The 21,963-nt window shown below is 33.0% G+C and overlaps 1 protein-coding gene across 1 annotated transcript in view; it reads right to left on the reverse strand.

The window, feature by feature from the left end:
- LOC133185595 (protein unc-45 homolog B-like) overlaps positions 1–21,735 on the reverse strand; it is a 25,390-nt gene extending 3,655 nt beyond the window's left edge. Inside the window, exons 1-20 of the mRNA XM_061320906.1 lie at positions 21,527–21,735; positions 19,418–19,619; positions 17,667–17,842; positions 16,152–16,241; positions 15,740–15,907; positions 13,374–13,581; positions 11,963–12,130; positions 10,707–10,881; positions 10,297–10,366; positions 10,043–10,135; positions 7,209–7,343; positions 7,013–7,107; positions 6,753–6,894; positions 4,733–4,873; positions 3,567–3,682; positions 3,280–3,346; positions 3,021–3,137; positions 2,460–2,575; positions 2,204–2,321; positions 1,331–1,477 (exon numbers count right to left, since the gene is read on the reverse strand). Of these exons, the coding sequence (XP_061176890.1) occupies positions 1,331–1,477; positions 2,204–2,321; positions 2,460–2,575; positions 3,021–3,137; positions 3,280–3,346; positions 3,567–3,682; positions 4,733–4,873; positions 6,753–6,894; positions 7,013–7,107; positions 7,209–7,343; positions 10,043–10,135; positions 10,297–10,366; positions 10,707–10,881; positions 11,963–12,130; positions 13,374–13,581; positions 15,740–15,907; positions 16,152–16,241; positions 17,667–17,842; positions 19,418–19,619; positions 21,527–21,544 (2,562 nt within the window). The 5' untranslated portion in view covers positions 21,545–21,735. The remainder of the gene's footprint in view (positions 1–1,330; positions 1,478–2,203; positions 2,322–2,459; positions 2,576–3,020; positions 3,138–3,279; positions 3,347–3,566; positions 3,683–4,732; positions 4,874–6,752; positions 6,895–7,012; positions 7,108–7,208; positions 7,344–10,042; positions 10,136–10,296; positions 10,367–10,706; positions 10,882–11,962; positions 12,131–13,373; positions 13,582–15,739; positions 15,908–16,151; positions 16,242–17,666; positions 17,843–19,417; positions 19,620–21,526) is intronic.
- Positions 21,736–21,963: the final 228 nt, after the last annotated feature.

Raw genomic sequence — 21,963 nt, forward strand, 5'->3', positions numbered from 1 at the left:
TTGATTAACAACAATATAAAACAATTTCACAGTTCCAATAGTACATTTTTTCTCTAACTTCTAGCTGTCCATATTCCCAATAATTAATGGAGAAAACGAAGTCATACAATGCCTGCAGTGTGATTTTGTCAATAATTTTGATTGTTTGACATAGATCTTTGAGTAGGTGGCACTTAAATCTAAGCATCTCTTAATTTAGTAGTAAATATGTTGCATGTTGAAATACATGTATAGTCAGCTAAGTTTTGTGCTGCAACAGGGGAGGAGAAAATGCGACAGATTAGACCAGGACTCAAACCAGACCCCTGAATCTCCAGTAAGCTGCTCTACCAACTGAGCAATCTGGCCACCCATGATCAAATACGTCTCACCCCCACATTGCTCCCTCCTTAAAGGTCTTTGCCCCTAAAGACACCATCCCAGGCTCTTCCCTGGCAGGTCTTTCACCTGTCACAGCATCAAATGTAACAGAGGAGAAGAAAAATGCAACACACCAGACCAGGATTCGAACCCGGACCTCCTGAGTCTTGTCAGGTGCTCTACCAACTGAGCTATCTGGCCACCAGCGATCCCGTCTTACCGCCACACTGCCATATGACAGAATGTTTCATTTAGGAAAATAAATTTTGACCTTTATTTTTGACAGAATAATCCTAAAATCTAAGGACTTTCCTTTATTGTTTCCTCTAACTATACTTTATGACCTCAGTATATATCAATAGTGGATACCGTTTAGCTTTGATCTTTGTTCAAGAATCATCAATATCAACAGCAGTCTTCTTCGTATATTCAATGTACATAAGTATATCCAAGTTATAGCAAAGGTTACATACAAAAATCCCAATTTTTGACAAAATGATTTCCAAATCTATTACTTTCTCTCCAAAATACAGTATTCTTCATGTACATGTACATGTTAGTAATAAGTATGAATCCTGAAAGCTACTAAAAATTTCCAAGTTATTGCATCACAATTGTCATATCAATATTTTCAACCTTGACCTTTTACCAATGACCAAAAAATTTAAAACAAAATTTAAAAAGGTGCCCTTTTCACACCATCCTCCACTTATGTAGTACCATAATAATAAAGCCTGTAGGATAAAAAAAATACCCCAGAAATATAAATTGCACTAAATTAATTTGTCAGCATTATCTTGACTCTAGTGATCCCATGAACTGCATGTGTGTTCCTCTAATAATCTTCCACTTACGCCTTGAGGTACTATGATTATAGTTTGAAAGGTATTTCAAGTTATTGGGTCTCCTAAAAATATTGATAGATGCACAGACAGATGGACAGTGAATACTGTACTTTGGGAGCCATTACCTCCATAATTTTCTTGCAGATCTTTTCACTGTGTGACAACATGGCTAAGGCACCTGCTGCTGCCCTCACGACCAGTTCATCCTCATCCCCGCAGTACAGCACCATTAACTTTAGCCGATCACTCTCACCCTCGTAGATTTTAACAACCTGAAATATAAAACCATGTAAACCTCAAGTAAATGTACATGTTTACATCACATCAAAAATCGTCTTGGATGGGAACATATGAGTATCATTAAATATGTGTATTCTCAGAATATGCCAAAGGGTCAGATAAGTTCATAACTAACATTTCACTTTCTGATAAAAAAAAAAAAATATTATTTGTATTTAATAAGAAGCCCATACATGTAGGCCACAATACCCACCACAGTCACCTTGGGCCATCATCAGATTTTTAAAAGATTTTTTTCCAAAGAAAACTCCGACTCCATACTGTGACCCCATTTTACCCCCCAAGGGGTCACGACTTAACTGAACTTGAATCCACACAACATGGAAATACATGTACTTCAATAAATAATATATGACTAACATGGTCTTGCTGTTTTGCAAATAATTCCCAATATAAATGCATTATGTATATGCAACGGTAAAATATGATCCCTAATTTTAGGTCCACTCTAACAATAAGGTCCAAGTGTGAAGAAAACACATAACTTGAATTTATGATTTAGAATGGCTCTGACACACCCTCCAAAATGGTACCCTTTTATACAAAATAATTCTGGTGTCTGAGGAGGGAACACTCCTCCCAGACCCTGCCCATTTTCAGAAATCTGTCAACTGTCCTGCTTAAGTGTCACTGATTTTATTAACAAAAGTAATTTATATATGTGATATATATCAGAGTCTATAACATGTAACACTGACCTCTTCATTCATGACCATATTACACATACACTCCGTGGCTGCTCTCTTTAACATTTCATGGTCCTCAGTCATATAGTGTTCTATGGCAGGCAGTCCATTCTCGGCTACTATCCTCTTCCTTATACAAATACAACATATTTCCTTATTTTTATCACTGTTATTGGGAGCCAGAACAGGAAGCAAATTTTTATTTTATGACTACTTTGGTTAAAAAAAGGGATTTTCAGTTATCATTTTTATTATATTGGAAACATACCTGAGAGAATCATTCAGAGAGGTCAGATTTGTCAGTGCCATTAAAGCTTCAAAGTTCTGTAGTGCCATTCTATCAGGGTGGAGCAAACTTATCAAAGGACGGACTACCTCATAAATCTGCAGTATATAAGATGTTATCTTCAATTAAGTCAAAATTGTTATTTGAATGAAATGCTTTCTTATATACATTTCTACATAATTTCTATAAGTCATTTGAGTAAAACTTGTGACCTTTAAAAATCATTAAATGTATCTGGAGATGAAAAATGCTAGAATTTAAAGGAATTTTTTTTAAATTTTAAACTCTAGAACTATAGATAAAGTAAATAGAGGGTAAAAATTGTCTTTTAACATCATAGCTGCTCAACAGTTTTCGTTTTTTTTATCCATAAATTATGATATACATGTAGATTTGTTAATCTCTCTTACTCTGAATGAAAAAAGTTCTGTATCTCATACTTCATATTTTACCCACACATTTGTAAAACTGCATTAGTCATTACTCACAAGCCTTGTCAAATTTTCTGCTTCTTTAATTACAAAAGCATTAAATAGCGCTTACCCTCTGTCCAGGAAATGTGGTCTCAGGATTAGCAGTGATGGTGATCCTAGCAAGGGACCAGGACGCCAGAATCTTTCCTGCATCTGTGTTATTTTTAGTGGCCAAATCAACCAGGGACTAGCAAAAAGAAAATAAACCTTATTGAATAAAATCTTATCATTTTTTTAATTCTTGTACAGATTAGAGGCACACTCATTTTTTCAATAGATGTAGACAACTTCCTGAAGACAAGATACCACCATCTTTACTGAGGACTTACCTTAGCTCCACCTTGCTGTACAACAATGCCCCTCAGATCTTCTTCCACTGTGATAGCATTGTACACTCTGTCAAGAATTCATAGGAGACTTAACCAGAAAACAACATCGGAAAAGTAACACTGGTGTCATAATGTATTCAGAACAGGAGGTACATTACTGGTATTCTGGGTACATGTAAGTGTTAGCAATGAAGACATAATAGTCCACATCAATAGTTTATATATTAAAAATCTACTATGACATGAGATACACTTTGTTTGTGTAGTTTACATGCATGCCAGCATACCTGGAAATTTGTTCTCTCGTATTGGGGCTATCTGTACTTGCTATGGCAACCAAGGCCGATACAACACCAGCTTTGGCCAATTTATGGACCCTCTGTTTAACAAACTCTGGCTTGTCCTGTACAAATTGGATTTGTGCGAAATGTATCTTATATGTATATTATAAAATCTTTATATCAAATAAGTGATACCACAGACTGTAGGAAATTTAATTTTGATACCAATTGTGAGAAGTGGCAACTTTAATTAGAGTCACTCTCAAGTGTAAAATATAGATCAAACACGGCATTCAAATCATGGATCAATGTTCACATCAATTAATGTAAAATATCTGTAAAGTTGGTATAAATATCGCTGCTGATCTTAATGGAGTAACTCAAGCATAAAATAGAGGTCAGAAGCAGCATCCAAACACATGCAATACATCAAACTATAAAGCCTCCTTACTTATATATCTATCAGGTTATGATTGGGTACCACTTATGCTAAGCATGAACTGGATATTCAATGAAGCATTGAAAAAGTATTAAGGTAGTACACAACAGATACACCAAATTTTTCCTCATATTCAATTTTTATGAAGTTCTCAAAGAACAAGGATCATTTGGGGCCTTTTTTGGCCCTGTGAATTTCTAAAAAATCAAAACTGCTCAGTTTTAATTGGAAGTACATTAAATTTATATCCTTTAAAAATGACATAATTTTCTTGCTAATCCATGTATTACGACATCATGAATTTTCATTATTCTCAAATCCTGAAAATTTCTTCAAAAATGGCCAAAGATTTAAGATGTTTTTCAATATTTTGCATAGACCCAACTCTGATCCAAAATGTTCAATTATATATTGAAAGAACTGTTTCAGAAGATTATAATCCATGTTCTATTTTTTGGATCGAGGGGTGGACGCATATTTTAATTCTTTGCTGAAGGTACCTCAAATACACCCATTTTCTTCAAAATTCAAGAACACTGCAATTTCTCAAAGCCTGTTTTTCTAGACTCTCAGAGGAAAGTTTTTCTCATTGTCTCATGAATAGTTTTTATCAGATCTACATGTACATGTATTCATCTGACCAATATAAGGAATGTAACTAACAGCATTAAATGAGGTTTATTAATGTCAAGTTTTGATGAGAACTTAGAATCCTAGCTGATATAAACCTCACCTTTTGATGTTCCTCTGGTACATGTTGTTTGGAGTACTTAGCCAGCTCTATCATCTCGGGCTGAATGTCAGGTTTCTCATAACTGTTGGTGAGATTCACAAACACAGAGGCTGCTGGGTACAGGATATTCTTGTCTGCTTTCTGAGGATTAAAAATTGTGGTTAATGTATACAATGTAAAAACAAACAAGGTGTTTACTCTGAGATCAAATCGGATATTCTCAGTTAATCTGCACCAAGGTTCCAGGGGTCTGTTGTGTTGCACATGAGAACCATAAATACCGTATATACTCGCCTATAAGTCGGTCCGCCTATAAGTCGGTTGTACTTTTTGAGGTTATTTTGGAGGTAATTGTCATTGACCCGCCTATAAGTCGGTACAACTTTTTGCCAGGATTGGTGGACAATTTCAAATCAATGCTCTAATGTTTTAACATGTTTTTCAAATAATATTTTGAGAAATTACGCCGATATTTTATCTCTCTTTTGTCTTCTCATAAATTTCATATCAATACTCTAATGTATTTACCTGTGTTCAAATAATATGTTTGGATATGACATCGGTAATTAATATTTTATTTTTCCACAAACCAAACTACTACCATTTTAGTTTTCTTTTTTATACTGTTTTGTTTAAGCGTTAAATTCCTTGTCTTGTATATTTTATACACCGATCTCGATCATAGGCGGATCTCGGTCTCTTTGGCATGGTGAAGAACTATGTAACAAGGCTAGTAACATTTTGATGATATTTAATTAGGAGGTGCTCAATATACACTTAAGATCAAAATAAAATCATTAAAACATGTAAATACTTGTACTTTATATATAATCTTAGAATACATAAATAATATAATACGTCCAGACATTTCGCAACGATGATCGTCGAAGTTATGTTAAAAATACTACATTTCGTCGTCTAGAAAATTACCAAGCTTTTGATGACTCGCCTATAAGTCGGATATAGAGTTTTGGACCAAAAGTTAACTCCCAAAAAACCGACTTATAGGCGAGTATATACGGTATTTAAGTAACAAGTATAGAGTCAATCATTGATGTTTAGAACACGAATGGACTGGTGATAACCTGGAACATACTGTATACAGGAAAATTTTCGCCCCTTTTTAATTTCGCCCCTTTCGCTCTACTCACAAGTGGGCGAATTTAAAATGTGGCGAATTTAAAATGAGGCAAATTCAAAGAACACAGTATAATTACTTAAACAGAACTGTGACTGGGCAAATTTAAAACGGGGCAAAAATAACCCTGTATACAGTACATGTATCTGAGAGTTTGAGACAATGATGTTCAGAATGGTCTTCATAATGGAGTTGGGATAGACAACTAACCTCAAAATAAACCAAGGTATCTGAACACATCAATGTTTGAGATCCCTAATTTCAACTGTACTATAATATTATTTCCTTTTCTACATATAGAAAATAGTAATTTTGAATATATTAGGAATAACAAATCAGAACACTTTGTTAAGTAATATTTCTGTTTTCATATTAGAAGATATTCCCTGTCTTTCCAGTTGAATCATTTTTATTAGTGTTAAAATAGGTAACACTAAAATACAAATGTAGCTGTGTTTAAAATTTTTAATTCCCAATAGGTTGCATCTTGAATTCCTAGAAAAATATTTTCCTCTTTACATCAAAATTTTATCTAATTTTAATTTGTATATGGTGTAGTATTTTTTAAAGATCTTCATTCTAAATTTGATTTTAATTTTGCCAACAATAGGGCTAGATTTTAAAGCAAAGAAAAATTTAATTAAAGAGGAAAATCAATTTTTGATAAATGTCACTTCTGTAAAAAATAAGCTATTAAGTCTTATTTTTATCTACATTTTATAGATGTAATGTTATAAGTAATATTTGAAATGCAATGCAAATGGAATTAATATAAAAAGTCTTCAGTACAAAATCAAAATCTAAAGCTGTAACAACAGTAATGACTATAAACAGTATATAATTATTGATGATTTGAGCACAATTCAGATATAAACAACTTACAGCGACAACATCAATGAGAGATTTAAGAGCAGCTGTGTCATTGATCAATTCTTCTTTAACCTCGGCATCTAGTGTTAAATACGCCAGTCCCTCAGTACCCCAACGTCGAAGGTCAATGCTCTTGTTCGGATCATTCAGAAATCTGTAATTGAAATGATGTTTTTGATGTTTGCAAACAAATTTATAAACCTTTATATTTGTATCTGCAGGAAATAACTTGACATCTTTAATATTTTTTCATACTGCAGTGATAAACTTACTTTCTACAAGCTTTGGCCAAAGCCAGGGTAGAGCCATCCTGCATGGGTCTGTGACTGGCATCAGAACCTCCAAATGATCCCAACTTACATAAACCCTGAAAAAGTTCAAAGGTATTCACCATAAAATAAACAAAACAATCATGGCTTAAATCTGATAATAATTTAATCATCACAATATATTATAATCTGTACTGACCACAAGAGCGCGGACTTTAACGGCATCAGTTGATTCCTGATACAGTTTCTTTAATACTGGTACAGCATCATTAAGTAAGCCAGCGCATTTGTCCTTTTTAGATGCTGAGTGGACTATGGCCTCAACAGCTACTTGCTAAAAACAATAGAGTAACTATTACAGATGAAAACCAATAAATTAACTGGCTCATCTTAGCATTCATAATTATTTCAAGATTTGATAAATACAACTGTATAATTTAGTTTAGCTTTATTGCATCCAAGTCTGGTGAATAAACTCTTAAAATAACACATGAGTAAACTTTGAGAGAAATAAGAAACAAAGTAACAAAATCCATTACACCTTTTCTTTAATGTCAGTGTATTGCACTAATACATGTATTATATGCATGCACATAATGAGGTCTGTTTTTCCTTTTCAAGACAACAAACATTTTTTTCAGCTTTCATTTATCCAAATACGGTAAAACTTCTCTAAACCAGCCAGCTGTCAGACTGCATAAAATGGCCGGACTAGAGGGGTGGCCGGTTTACCGAAAATTTAGCATACTGAAGGTTTGCAGATTTACAGTACTTGCAGAATCAGAGTATTAATTAATATAGTGTCTATGGCTAATGTTGTAATAAACATTATACAAACAACTTTTCAAGCCTAGTAAATTTGAGTATGATTTACTTTAGAAAATTATACAAGCTGTATCATTGCATGTGGAATTATCTGCCAGATACTAGGAGAGGTATAAAATTGCCATTTCATATGATTGTTGGTCGTCAACACGTGATTAGTTATTGGCAGGTACCTAATGTATAGTGAAGGTTTTGAAAATTCATGATCATTATTCAGTTAGTAAGGATAATTTCGACATATCTGTTGAATTTTTAAAGATAAATTTTAAAATAAGAACAGAAAAAAACCATGGAAAGGTACTTAATTTATCATTTGCAAAAAAACTACCATTATCTCCATACCTATACTATCTACATGTACAAGGGTTGTCAGTAAAATTGTGGACAAGTTGTCTATATTGAAAAAAAAACATCACTGCGTTCTAAAACTTTCCCTACTTTTTAATACATTTTTCATCAATATACATAGCAAATTTCAAACAGATATCTGCTCAAATAAACAAAATATGAGACTTCCTGTTATGTATGGTATCGTCTTACGGCGCACGGATGATAACGTCAAAGTCTCTACAGCAGCGTCACGTTTCCTCTTTGCTAAATAAAAGTTGGATTAGCCCCACTTAAATTCAGGGATTTCATTGATGCACATACTTGATTTTCCCTTTATTCCTCCATAAACAGTCGAGGAACCAATCTTGCAGACACCTGGGTCCTTCTGAAGATTTATTAGTTAAGTTATGGACAGTACTCTCACTATCATTCAACTAAACAGGCTCTCTTATATCGAAGGTCTACAGTGACAGCGTTTTTTGCTATTGCTAGTAGCTGTTTGTCCGTATATTTTGTTCTACCCGGGGACCAGTTCAAAAAGCTTCCGCTTAGAAAACTCCCATTTCACTTGTATACTAAAGATCTAGTGATATTTTTATATTTTTTTTCTTCTGTAGTCATTTAAAGTTTCTTAGGGTGTCATTACTACATCTAAATCAAACAGAACTGCTCTCCATTGCGCCGTAATGTCACCAAACGTCGCCATTTTTCGTGTGTTGCATTTACCACTTTCCCATCTCAAATGCTCAGGAAACTGCCAAAAATTAAGCAAATTCCTTGATATTTTACAAAAGACGAAATAATAGATAGTGGAATAAAAATAGGATAATTTTTACCCCAGCCTTATCTATTTAATACTTTTATTTCGAAATAATACTCGTGTTCCGCTAATGAAACCCTGGTTTTTTGATCGTGTGCCGTAGGACCGTACCCAGTGCACATTCAAGCATAATAAAATCTTTATTTTTGTCTATATTTTATAAAAAAAAATTAAGATGCACTTAAAAATGATGAATAAACATTTGCTAAAAATTTCAGTTTAGTGCGCCCATAATTTTTCGAAAAAAACGCTTTGTCCACGATTTTACCCGACAACCCTCGTATTTGTCTATGGCTTACGTCATTAATAAATTTGTTTGTACTTTATTGAAAAGTAAATAATTAGAACATTTCTCAGCAAAATTTCTGGGATTTTTGAATCACGAAATGTATATTTTGATAAACATTTTTTTTTTCTCAGCTTTTGATCTTTGTTCAGTGTCCAATTCTAAGGCCACTTATACCTATTTAAAAGTATGATGCAACATGGCGCACAATATTTTGTTTATTCATTATGTGTTTGATATTTTATTAATTCAATAGTTGTTTGATATTTTAAAAATTCATGAGGCTTAATCATGTGTACACAACTTAGACTGGTCACTTACGTAGTCTGGCAAGATGACTACCCCTTCACAACACAGGCAAACAATAGAAAACCCTACATGTAAGAGGTCATTTGCAGTTTTTCACACCTCTGACTTCTGGTTGGTATTTTCATACCTCTACCGTTACTACTACTTTGGCCAATGACAGTTATAATTCTTGCAATCAAAATGTGGCCGGTATTATGAGGGAAAATGAACTATGTTTCTTACATTTTGTTCTTGGAAAATTGGCCAGTGTCCGGTATTCAGGGGTGGCCAGTTTTATGATAAATTAATGTGTAAAGAAATGTTAAGAATTTTACCGGGACTTATAAATTCGGTCGATGTTAAGGGAGAACCGGTTTTCAGGGGGGCTGGTCTGGAGAAGTTTCACTGTATCAACAATTTTTAGAGAAATTTTGACCACTAGTAAATTAGATGATTGGGGGTTCTAATATTCTTTGCTAGTTACCTGATGCATTGGATTATCACTGTTAGCCAAGGTAAGCATGATCTGGGTGACTCCATCAAAGCCTAAAATGATGTTCCCAACTTCATACGGACCCTGTGTAAAGTATTGACAGTGAATAAGAAAACTACATATTCAAAATATTTGAAATGTGATTACAACATGAACATTATTTTTTATTACAACACGAACATTAAAGTTTTAATGTGATTTCAAATGAACATGATTGTTTTAATATTATTGATACAAAATCTTACTTGGAGTAGTGATGAGATACATTTAATGGCTTCTACTTTGGATTCAAATAGAGAATCTCCAAACAAATCTCTGAAATAAGATAAATAAACATCTGCAACATTGAACTAGAAATGGCAAGTCCTACTGGATTCCTAGTGGACTTGTGTCAATATTCTTGAGCTTTTGACCTAGACTTTCAACTGAGTGAACCCCAATTCTTGATGTGTCTTTAACCTCTACTAATAATCAATTCAACAAAACATTTGATCACATTTACATGTATGAAGTAAAATACAATGAATGTGCTACAGATAAAGAAGAATATACTCCTTGGCCCCTGTCTTTCTTCATCTATTGTTGTTCTCCACTGAAGACAAGATCACTGAAAATTGTATCAATCTTGTAAAAGCCACAGCTGCATATTGCTTACTTGAAGAAGGCACTACACTGGTCCCTAAACATATCCCGCTCCTTGTCACTACCTAGGTCATCATAAATCTTAGCTAATGCTACAGAGGCATGATACTTTGAATTCTCTGTGATCTCTATGGTACAGGTTTCATGCTGAGGAATGGCTGATGCAATGGTTAACAGACCTTCAATACCTGCAGAACATAATAATAAAGAAACAGAGATCAATTAATCCATTCAATGTGTGCAAATATAACAGATGGTTAGGGCAGAAAACGTATAATTCATTATACTTGAAAAAAAAAAGAGTGAGAATTAAAACAAAAATGCAGCAATTTTATGATATCAGTATAACAAAACAAAATGTAAGTGACCTAAAGTTTTAATTTGTAAGAATTCCAGCTTTATTTGACCATGTTACAAAGATAAAGTATTCTTACTGTATTATCTAATTTGGAATGAAGAAGACAATGCCCATTTTGAAAAGCAACACAACTTTTGTTGTACCAATACATGTAATAAATGTTACATGTATCTGCTTTTCAAGCCATAAAAGTACATGTATAGGAAGAGTATTAGTGACAATTCCAAAGATTATTGACCTTTCTTAATGATAAAATTGAGAAAATATTCATGTACAAAGAATGAAGTTGAAAAGACAATTAAAACTGTGTGTGCAAGTTAGTGTACACAACATTGCATCTATCAAAAAATAATAATTCAGTCCTTATATTTACATTTTTAGAGCCCCCACAATTGCTATTAATAATATGTCTTGCCTTATCCTAAAGGTATGAATGTAAGAGCCATTGGAACAGCTAGTACCGTAAAAGAAAAAGAGGGCTTAATGCTTAAGATTTTAAATATCAAATTGTTAACATTAAACTTAATTAACTTTATTAAAGTGATACACTGTATACAGGGTTATTTTCGCCCTTTCACAATTGCTAGCAATTTTGCTGTTTTTAATTTGCCCAGTTGCGATTCTGTTTAAGAAATTATACTGTTTACTTTAAATTCACCCACTTGTGTCTAGGGCGAAAGGGGCGTAAATAAAACGGAGGCGAAAATTCCCCTTTATACAATAGTATGACTTATTCAAAGTTCATATATTTTTTTAAACAGAAAGTAGTTCTAGTATATATATTCATGACAAACTTTGGTTATTGGGTCTTCTGCATTATGTGTAGATATTACTTTAAATTATTGAATGCCTTTTATTATGGAAAACAAAATAAAAGTAAATATTGTCTGATTATTTGTGGTGTGCCTTACCATCTGTGTCTAGAAACTTTCTGGTCCACTGAACACCATCAGTCCGTAACATGTTTTTGATGATTAGCTCCATGGCAGAATCCCTACCAAATCCAGACACTTTATTACTCTGTAACATCTTCACAAGGCCTTTAAACACACTGTCAATGAACTCTGTCTGTCGCTCATCTGAAGTCACAAAGTACAATCACTGACAGGATTGACTAAAACAGTATGGAAGAAATATTTTGATCTTTAAGTTTAAAATATATATATTTACATTTCCAAACATTTTTCCTTAAGATTCTTTGCAAATTAGAAAAATGTTCTCATGAACTACCATGTGATGAGTAAGAATATTTCCATTGTGATGTGATGGAAGTAAAAAAATAGTGCAAATTTTTTTTTCAAAAATGATGGTTGAATGACAAAAACATGTGGCAAGTCAACAGAGAAATAATATAAATATAAGATATGAATTTAAATTTTTGAGAATTTCATGAGGTACATGAAGCGTTTATGTGCTTCATGAAATATGCCGGCGTGAAGCATTGTATTTCATGTCCTCATGAATTCTCAAATATTAAATTCATCTCTTAAATTAACAAGAAGTCTGTGAGCCAATTTTCACTAGTAATAACTCCACTCTGATGTGAATATAAGCTCTCATGAATCCCACCAAATTGCATGCCTAAACAAAGAGTGTGCTAAAGTTTCAAGCATCTGCCTTATGTAGTTGCTGAGAAAACTGTGACGGAATTTTGGTACGGACAGACACAAGGATAAACAGGAAGTTGACATCAGATTCGTAAAAAATGAATCCCACCATATGGCATGCCTAGACAAAAAGTGTGGTAATATTTCAAGCATTTGCCTTGAGTAGTTGCTAAGAAAACTGCAACACAAATTTGGTACGGACAGACGCATGGATAAACAGGAAGTTGATATCAGATTCATACAAAAATGATTTCCATCATATGGCATGCCTGGACAAAAAGTGTGCTAAAATTTCAAGCATTTGCGATGAGTACATGTAGTTGCTGAGAAAACTGTGATGGACTTTGGTACAGACAAATGCACACATAAACATTAACTGACATTGGATTTGTACAAAATGAATCCCACAATATGGCATGCCTAGACAAAGAGTGTACTAAAATTTCAAGCATCTGCCTTGAGTAGTTGCTAAGAAATCTGTGATGGAAATTTGGTACAGACAGATGCACGGATAAACAGTAAGTTGATATCGGATTCATACAGCACTGAATCCCACCATATGGCATGCCTAGATAAAGCAGTTGAGCAGTTGCCGAGAAAACTGTGACAAAAATTGTTACGAACAGACACACAAGGAATGATTACCTGCACCTGATCCATACATCATATGTTACTACATGTGTACCTGCATTAGAATCAAGCATTAGACACATACCCATTTCAAACTTGGGATATCTGCATGGATTTCCTTGCTTGCGTTCATCTTGGTAATGCTGTAGTAGTTTTCTATATTCTGGGAGGCCGGAGATATTGGTAATCAGGTTCTGGACCAATAAAGCTGTAGAAGTGCACAGTCCTTCATCCTTCACAGACATAAACGCCAACATTTTCTGAAGACCCATTTTTTCCTGAACCAGGTAACTCTGTTTGGAAAATTTAAAAAAATTAATCCAATTTTGATTTCAAGCAATGAGTGGGCTTTCTGTTCATTACAGATGTTATATCTTTTTGACATTAGATACTGTATGGTTAGAACAATTAACATCCTAAATCAGAAAGATTTTTACCCTTTATAATGTGGTAATGACACCATTCTGGGTTTCAATATTCTCTGATTCAAATGTCTATAGAAATTGTTTCTAATGTATACATGTATAATGTGAACTCAATCTAAGGGACTGGAGGTATTATACAAAACTCAATTTCATAGGCTGACCCCTTCAGCCCTTTACAGTAAAAGTAGAATGGAGTCAAGAGGGATTGCTTCAAATTGTCATTGTCCATGACCTGTGGCAAAATACTTCAAATAAGAGATATAGATTTTGGGACCTGGCCCCTAAAAAATCCCTAGTTTCGTAATGAATATTCATTGATATCTTAAAATTGAAAATCTAAAAACAAGCAATGCTTCACAAAATCTTATTAAAACAGGCAATAAAGAACGACTTTTTAGACCGTTAAACCCTATTTCTTGATTACAAATGACAGACTTGTCCAGCTGCACAAGTCTGATTCATTATTTTGTAATAAAGTATTCAACACTAAATAGATATGATAGAAAATCTCTCCAAAATTCACTCACGTCTTGCTTTTAATTTTTTATCTGACGTCCATATTTGGCATTTGTGGAAAATTTTTAACACCTGGGTATATTGGTATATCACAGCAACATCTCTTTTGTTATGGCTAAAAACTTTTATTTTCCTGCATAAGCCATTTCTGAGTTCCATCACAATTTCCTTTGAAAAATTTATTAAAGGGTGATAGCTTTGGACAGGGAGTCAATTCTGAGAATTTGAACGTAAAAAGGAACAAAATAAAGAAGAAGGATAAGAATACTGAGAAAAGTAAAAAAGAAAAAATAGTTGGAGACAGAAGACTCCAAAAATTCTAGCTCTTATAAAAAGGAATCTTTATATTGCTAAAAGTCTGTTTCAAATTTAATATGGTACAGTAGTCATGATCTAAAAATACCTCTGAAATGAGCTATTTTTAAGGAATTATATGTATTTTTTAGGGATGTCAACGAATAGTCGACTATTCGACTATCAGTCGAATGGACCGACAATTGAATAATGAAACGACATTCGAATATTTATATTATAATTTTAAAAAGTGCAATAAAAGAGTGATAATGAGATGGAATTCTCATTATTAAATTGAGAAAACTCCTTTCCTCAGAGACAGTCGATAATTTTTCCTAAACAAAAAAACGATAGACTCCATGTACGTATAGAAAGCACAGTAATTATATGTGCTAGAATTATTTGTCAGTAACTGCCTGTGTTGTTTTTGTAATAAATGGACCACCCCATATACTGGGCTTTGTTTGTAAATTTATTAATTGGACTTAATCTTATACCATGTACCAATTATCTTTTGTTATCTTTCTTAATTCGATAATTTTTAAAGCAATTCGCTTACATCATAAACTGTTGAAGGACATTTTAATAGCCGGAGCAATCAATAAATTGAATAAGCATTATCTAACTCTTTAACAATTTTACAGGCACCGTGTGAAGTCCCCCTTCTTTAAAAATATCGACTGGCAATTTTTTTTTAATGCTTACTATATTTTAACTGACTGCATGTACTGGCCGATCATACATATTGGAGAATTAGGAATCTAAATTTATTTCATATGTTACTTTTTAAATTTAACTAAAAGGTTTCTGAGTTATAAATACGTCCTGTTCCAGTGAAGTTTGAAATAAATTTTTTTTAAGAAGATGTTCCGAATATTCGACTATCGTTCGAATAACGCAATCGAATAATTGACTAAGGAAAATAAATATTTTGACATCCCGAGTATTTTTCAAAGTTCAGGCAATTTTGTCCAGATTTTTATTTATAGCTAATTTCTGTATTAAAGGAAACAAATTCTCTTTTTCCCTCATACCCAATGAAAAATATAGTAATACATGTATTAATGCCAAGTACTGAGTACTAATTTATGTTGCTGTCTAGGAGAATTTGTTCATCCTCTTTTGTATAGAGTCTTTGTTTCTTACCCTTTCTTGGCTATTTATTGTCATACATGACAGGCATCTAATGGCTGCCTGGTTCAGTCCTGTTTCTTACCCTTTCTTGGCTATCCATTGTCAGACATGATAGGCACCTAATGGCTGCCTGGTTGAATTCTACATCCTTCTCCTGTAGAAGCTTCAGAAGGTTGTCTACTCCAGACAGCTCACAAATACTTTTAGCCCCTGCTTCCTCTCGAGCCAACACTATCAGATTGTTGCAAGCCTTTGAATGCACACAAGATCATGAAAACTGAGCAAAGGAATCATTAACTATATAATTTCACATCTGTTTAAATGATATAAAAATTGCAAAATTTTAATTAATTATAATTAAACATTAACCATTAACATTAAATCTCTCCATTGACTAAAGTCACAAGTCATGAAACAAACCAGTAATCTTTGTTCTTTGTCTGTTTTTGAGTTTGCCACTAACACTTAACTTTGACGGAGGTCACTAAACATACCTGTAACCTTTGTTCTTTATCCGTTTTTGAGTTTGTTACCAACTCAAACATTTGTTTAACTTTGGCTGAGGTGCTGTTCTGTTGTTTAACCTGTGCACAAAAAAATTAACGATGTGAAATACAAAATTTATGCTTTTTTCTAAAAATGAAAATTCTAAAAAATCTGTTTTTCTTTAAAAAATGCAAAAACATATAGGCTCTGAGCTCTAAAAATGATACCCCCATTTTACATTCATTCAGATACAGTTGTGTTAACAAGATAACCTTATCATCTTTGAATTTGCCCCATATCAAATAGATTTGTAAGAGATATATGTTAAGGGATCTGGCCCTTAAGAATCCTGCATACATGTAACTATGACCATGTTAAAATGAGCTTTGAGCAGGGTCAAAATCCATATTCTGATCATAACAAACCCTTTGCGACAAGAAAAATTGAATTTCTAATTTTTAAATGTTATAGCCTGGACAAGATTTTTCTCTTTCTAAATCCTTTGATCTTGTTCTAAATGATCTTGATCTAGGGTTATGAAATATCCTCAGGTCATGAAGTAACCTTTCAAGTTTGGTCCTCTAAAGATTTTCTGTTACAAATGGCTCCAACAAGAATTTTACACATTGGAACCTTGACCATGACATTTTTCCTCTGAAAAACAGACCTTGCTTCTGGGTCATGACATATTTTATATCATAAGAGTTGCTAATGTTTCTCCATAACAAAGTTACATGTACATATGTCCAGAGCAAGATTTAGATTTTTATACTGTGGAACCATGACCGTGACCTCATCCCAATTACCTTGGTGTAGGAGAATGACTTTTGAACATCAGTATGGTAAATGTCTCTCATGTTGTTCTTACTATTACAAAGTTGTGGTCCAGAATTTTTTTCCCATTTCAGATTCCTGTGACTTTCTGAATGACCATATCTCAGGGTCATGACACACCCATGAACTTTTTATGCTTTTCAAATGCAAAGTTACACCATGTACAAAAATTTGGATGGACAGGCAGATAGATGAGCAGACATGGTGCTATGTACATCCCAAACTTGGTTTGCAGGCATAAATATCCAAGTAGGTCTGAAGCAGCACTCAAAGCATGAATAATACTGTATACAAGGTTATTTTCACCCCGTGTTATTTTCGCCTTTTCACACTTGCAGACAATTTTGCCCCATTTCAAATTCGCCCATGGCAGTTCTGTTTAATAAATTATACCATGTTCTTTGAATTAGCCCCGTTTAAAATTTGCCCACCTGTGAGTAGGGCGAAAGAGACGAAAATAAAACGAGGGCAAAAATTTCCCTCTATACAGTAGTATGCTTCCTAGATGCATGGATGCAAGATTGCATAGATGCAAGATTGATATTAACTACTTATATTGGACCTGCTAAAAAAAAAATCATAAAAACTCAGGTGCTTCCTGATAGCAAAAGCTAATTTCAGCTCTGTTGAGGTGAGCTAAAATTGCTTATGTTCCTCCATAAAAAAAATTTGTGTCTATCATGTCTGACCTTTTCTTGTATGATGGGGTTTAGCCTCTTAAGGATTGGTTGGACTGCTGTGTTTTTGGGATCTGCTTTAATTAGGGCTGCTGCATCCTTGTATGCCTCTTCCACTTTCCCGAGTTGTTCATAAGCCTGACATCTCCTGTATAAAGCCTTTGGATCACTGGGGGTTACTTCCAATGCTGTATATTAAAATTTACATCAGTTATTATCAACTTTCAAAAAATTCCTATGAATTTGAGGAAAATAAACAAATAGCTTGTATTTATAAAGCACATTTAATCAACTGATTCATACTTGCTGCTCTGAACTCTGTATTGAAATTTATTACAAATGAATTTTAATATAATTCACATGGACAGCTCTACCAAGAATTTGTGCTTTCCACCTTTTTGAGTATCATACATGTACTAGCACATAAAAAACACTGGATTATAACTTTTACAAAAGAAAACACCCACAGAGGTTTTACATCTAAATATGTGTTTAAAAATTAGAACATGTACTTAAAAAATGTTCCAATTTAAAGTTGAAGTGTGATAACTGTGGCACATTCAAAATAGTGAGCAGGTGTCTCTATTTACAAACACTAACATCTCATAAACAACTAATAAAACCAAAAACTTTACTAGATGTGGTAATCATTTCTAAACTTAGTAATATGAATAGAATTTCAATTTAGTGATTTCTATTATACTTCACTGTGACAACATTTATGCTTTTTATCCTTGTTCATATTTTCAAATTTTCTCTTCAAATTTCATTCAGTAGTGGAAGATAAAACATATCATTCTAAATAAAGGAATGAACAATAATAATGATTGAAGTAGTGAAAATAAAACTTGCTGTCAGTTAGAATCAAATCTGCATAAAAAAAAATGATACCTATCCTGTACATATCTATGCTACAAAAGACTATGTTTTTCCTTCGGCACAACTGCCATTTATCTTTTTAGGAAATAAAGTACTGCCAATTTTCAACATAAGATAGGAATTTAAAACATCTACTCTGAAACCATGAAAATTCATCTCTTTGAAATTTGGTAATTTTATAATTTAATTGGATATATATGTACGAGTGTATACAAATTTAGAGAATTAATGCTCGTTTTTCTTTCCTTTCTTCTTTTTAGAATTCTTATTCTTACTGTGGGTCAATCACTCAAAATTTTAGCATTGATTATGGTACATTATTATTAGGGATGGGTATTAGCTAGAGATTTCGTATTGCGATATTTTTAACTGTTTTGCAATATGTATTGCAATATCTTCAACAAAAATTTAAATGGTATTTTCTTATTATATCAATTTCTTTTTACATGTAGAATGTACATAACTATGATAAATGACCAATAAAAGATATCTTGTAGATTGAATTAAAGTTATGCAACTATAAATATACCCAAACAACAGCTTTTGTCTTACTGTATGGCAAGATCGCAAACCTTTCTGACAGCTTTTCTTTATATTTTAGGATAGAGTTCCTGAGTCCAAGCATTTTGTCGGTATATTGGTATTACAAAAATGTATTGCAATACGATATACGATATTTTTTGTCAACATACCGCAATATACCAGAGTATTGGTATTTTTTCCCAGCCCTAATTATTATTAATGGTACCAAAGGCGCCACAGCATTAATTTTGCTAATATCAGAAATCATATACTTTTACATAGAATAATTTCATAATATTAATATGCAATTCATTTTTTTTAAAGGCAAGGAATAGGCAAACATTAAGAAATAAATAGATGACCTGCTGTACAGTCATTGATGACTGCCTGATAGTCCTCTTCCTTTAGATAACATGCAGCCCTGTTCTTTAGAATCACAGCCTTCTCTCCATCTTTGATATCAATAACACCTAAAGCCCGGGTGTAGGCATCCAATGCTTCAGCTATTTTCCCCTCCTTGAAAAATTTATTCCCTTCTTCTTTTAGGGCATTAGCATCTGCCACCTTGAAAAAAAAAATGCTTTTTAATGAATAGTAAATATTCTGCTACATGCATTTATATTAACAAATATAATTTTTTTTAAAAGTTGATAAAAGAGCTATTAAAAATTAACTTTTCTGCAGACATGAAATTGTCACTACACATACATGTTAGAAGTAAACAGGTTGACAGGTTGACACTCTGATTCAAGATGAAGAACAGTTTGCAACTTTGGATAAACACATGTGGATATTTTTTGATACATTTACATTTAATGAAAATACACTGTCAGAACAACTGCTAGTCGTAGTTGTATAAACCATTTAAAAGTTCAAATTTTTGAGTCTTCAGACAGAAATTTTAACATAAATTTTTAATGCATTAAAGTATTTTGGCAAAAATAAATAGCTTTAAAGTTATTTATGCCCAAATCTGCACTCCATGAAGACTTGCTAATGATTTCTTAAATTATCAATAGAAGTTTGAATTAATCACTGTTTAAAATAACTTTGGATTCATAACTTTTTACTTTTATTAGTATCTATTAAGCAATGCATGAAATGTTTTTAACTGAGTTTGTCTTTAAACACTTTCTCCGGGAATAATGCACATTTAACGATAATAAACTATAAAACCTTTATTTATATCATGTATCCTTGGAGGTCCATGAGTCGTTACCCTAATTTGATGGTGTCCATTTTTGTGTAAATAAATTTGAAATACAGTTTCGTTTCGTAAGTCATACCTTAGTTACAAATATTTTTTTCTTTCAATTGAACTAATAGTTTAGAAAAATTGTTTACATCTTGTTCAAAGTACAAATGTTTACCCAGCACCATTTGAAAAAAGGTCCTTGGGTTGTGACCTCAGTGGTATTACATATATGATATTATAGAAGCCAAAAATTCCTATTCAGAAACGTCACTTCTGTTGACATACTGTAAACAATGCGTATAGTAACACTTATGCACTTGAGATAGGTCGTAATGAAAAAATATTTTAGCCTTTCTATTCAAATATATGCGGTAATAGCAGATTTATGCTAAGTGAGGTGAAATTTTGTTTCAGACTATATTTTTTACCTGTTTTGACCTTATTATCGTCTGCAGTTGTAAAATATGACAAAAGCAATCCAAATAATACTTTTCTAATGATGTATGGTGCAGCGGTGGGCACAATCTTGTGAGATACTCGATGAAAATAAAAAGGGGCATGATTCTTGGACCATAACGAAAATAACGTCTCCAATGATACTTTAAGCAGGTACAATCTCTTGATTTAGCTATATAGGTTGAATTAGCAATATAGCTTTATTTATTCAGAATAGCTTAATTCAGCTAATTTATGAAATTATATAACTTTTTTCTTAAATGTGTTATTTTTTCAGCATGTATAAAAGTCGCACCCAAGGTTAATTTTAACAGGTTGGGACCAGTCGCCCAAATGCGATATAATGATACGGATATAATAACTTTTGGTCAACAAGTTTTTCAGTATGCCCACTGTCTGTTTAGGAGATTGATCTCTCGGAAGTTCCTAAACTTCTTGGGGATCAATCTAACAAACTGTAAAATTGCAGAAAAACTTGCTTGCCAAAAGTTATTCCTTTATAAGTATCCTGATGCGGATTTACGATATTTTTAGCCAAAATAAAAATTGTCATTTTTTGCTCAGTAAATTTATATCCTATTTGGGATATTAATTTATATCCCAGACGGGTTTTTATATCCCATTTGGGTGATTGGTCCCAACCTGTTAAAGAGTGTGTCTATTGAAATGAATGCATACAAGCATTGTTACCGACGTAAAATTCAAACAGATTCCTCAAATTAATGACCCTATATATTCCGCTTACTTTTTACATATAACTGTTTCTAAATGTATATTTCTTCTTCCGAAATCTAAATTATATACTAAAAAATCCACTTACCTCTGTGATGGTTGGCATGTTTCTGATATACGAGGAAGTATACACTCTTTCTATCTTCAAAATAAAAGAGTTCGAAACATTTAATTTCAGGGTTACTCGTTAAAAAAAATGTCAGTCCAACTTTACAATCCTTTTACTTTGTGCACACATACTATAAATTGTTCTCGTATTTACTAAACTACGTGTGATTATACTTTCAAAGACGTTTGGTCAGAATATCCTACAGAGAAAGTCCTAGAACAAAGGGAGATTATGCCATCTGGAATTACCGTATTCGGTAATGAGTCGGTCTCAGCACCATCTGGTTACCACAGGGGGGCGAAACTTCTAGAAAAGTAGTGAACGTTCCAGAAATTTTGTATTCCATACTTGTGTTTTTGGTAGGCCTACATCGATATAAATATAAAATTAAAAGTTTTTCCCTTAGTACGTATAGA

The sequence above is a fragment of the Saccostrea echinata genome, unplaced genomic scaffold (assembly GCF_033153115.1).
Source record: "Saccostrea echinata isolate AGI-Se365-2 ecotype Australia unplaced genomic scaffold, CSIRO_AGI_Sech_v1 ptg000001l, whole genome shotgun sequence".
Lineage (NCBI taxonomy): Eukaryota > Metazoa > Mollusca > Bivalvia > Ostreida > Ostreidae > Saccostrea > Saccostrea echinata.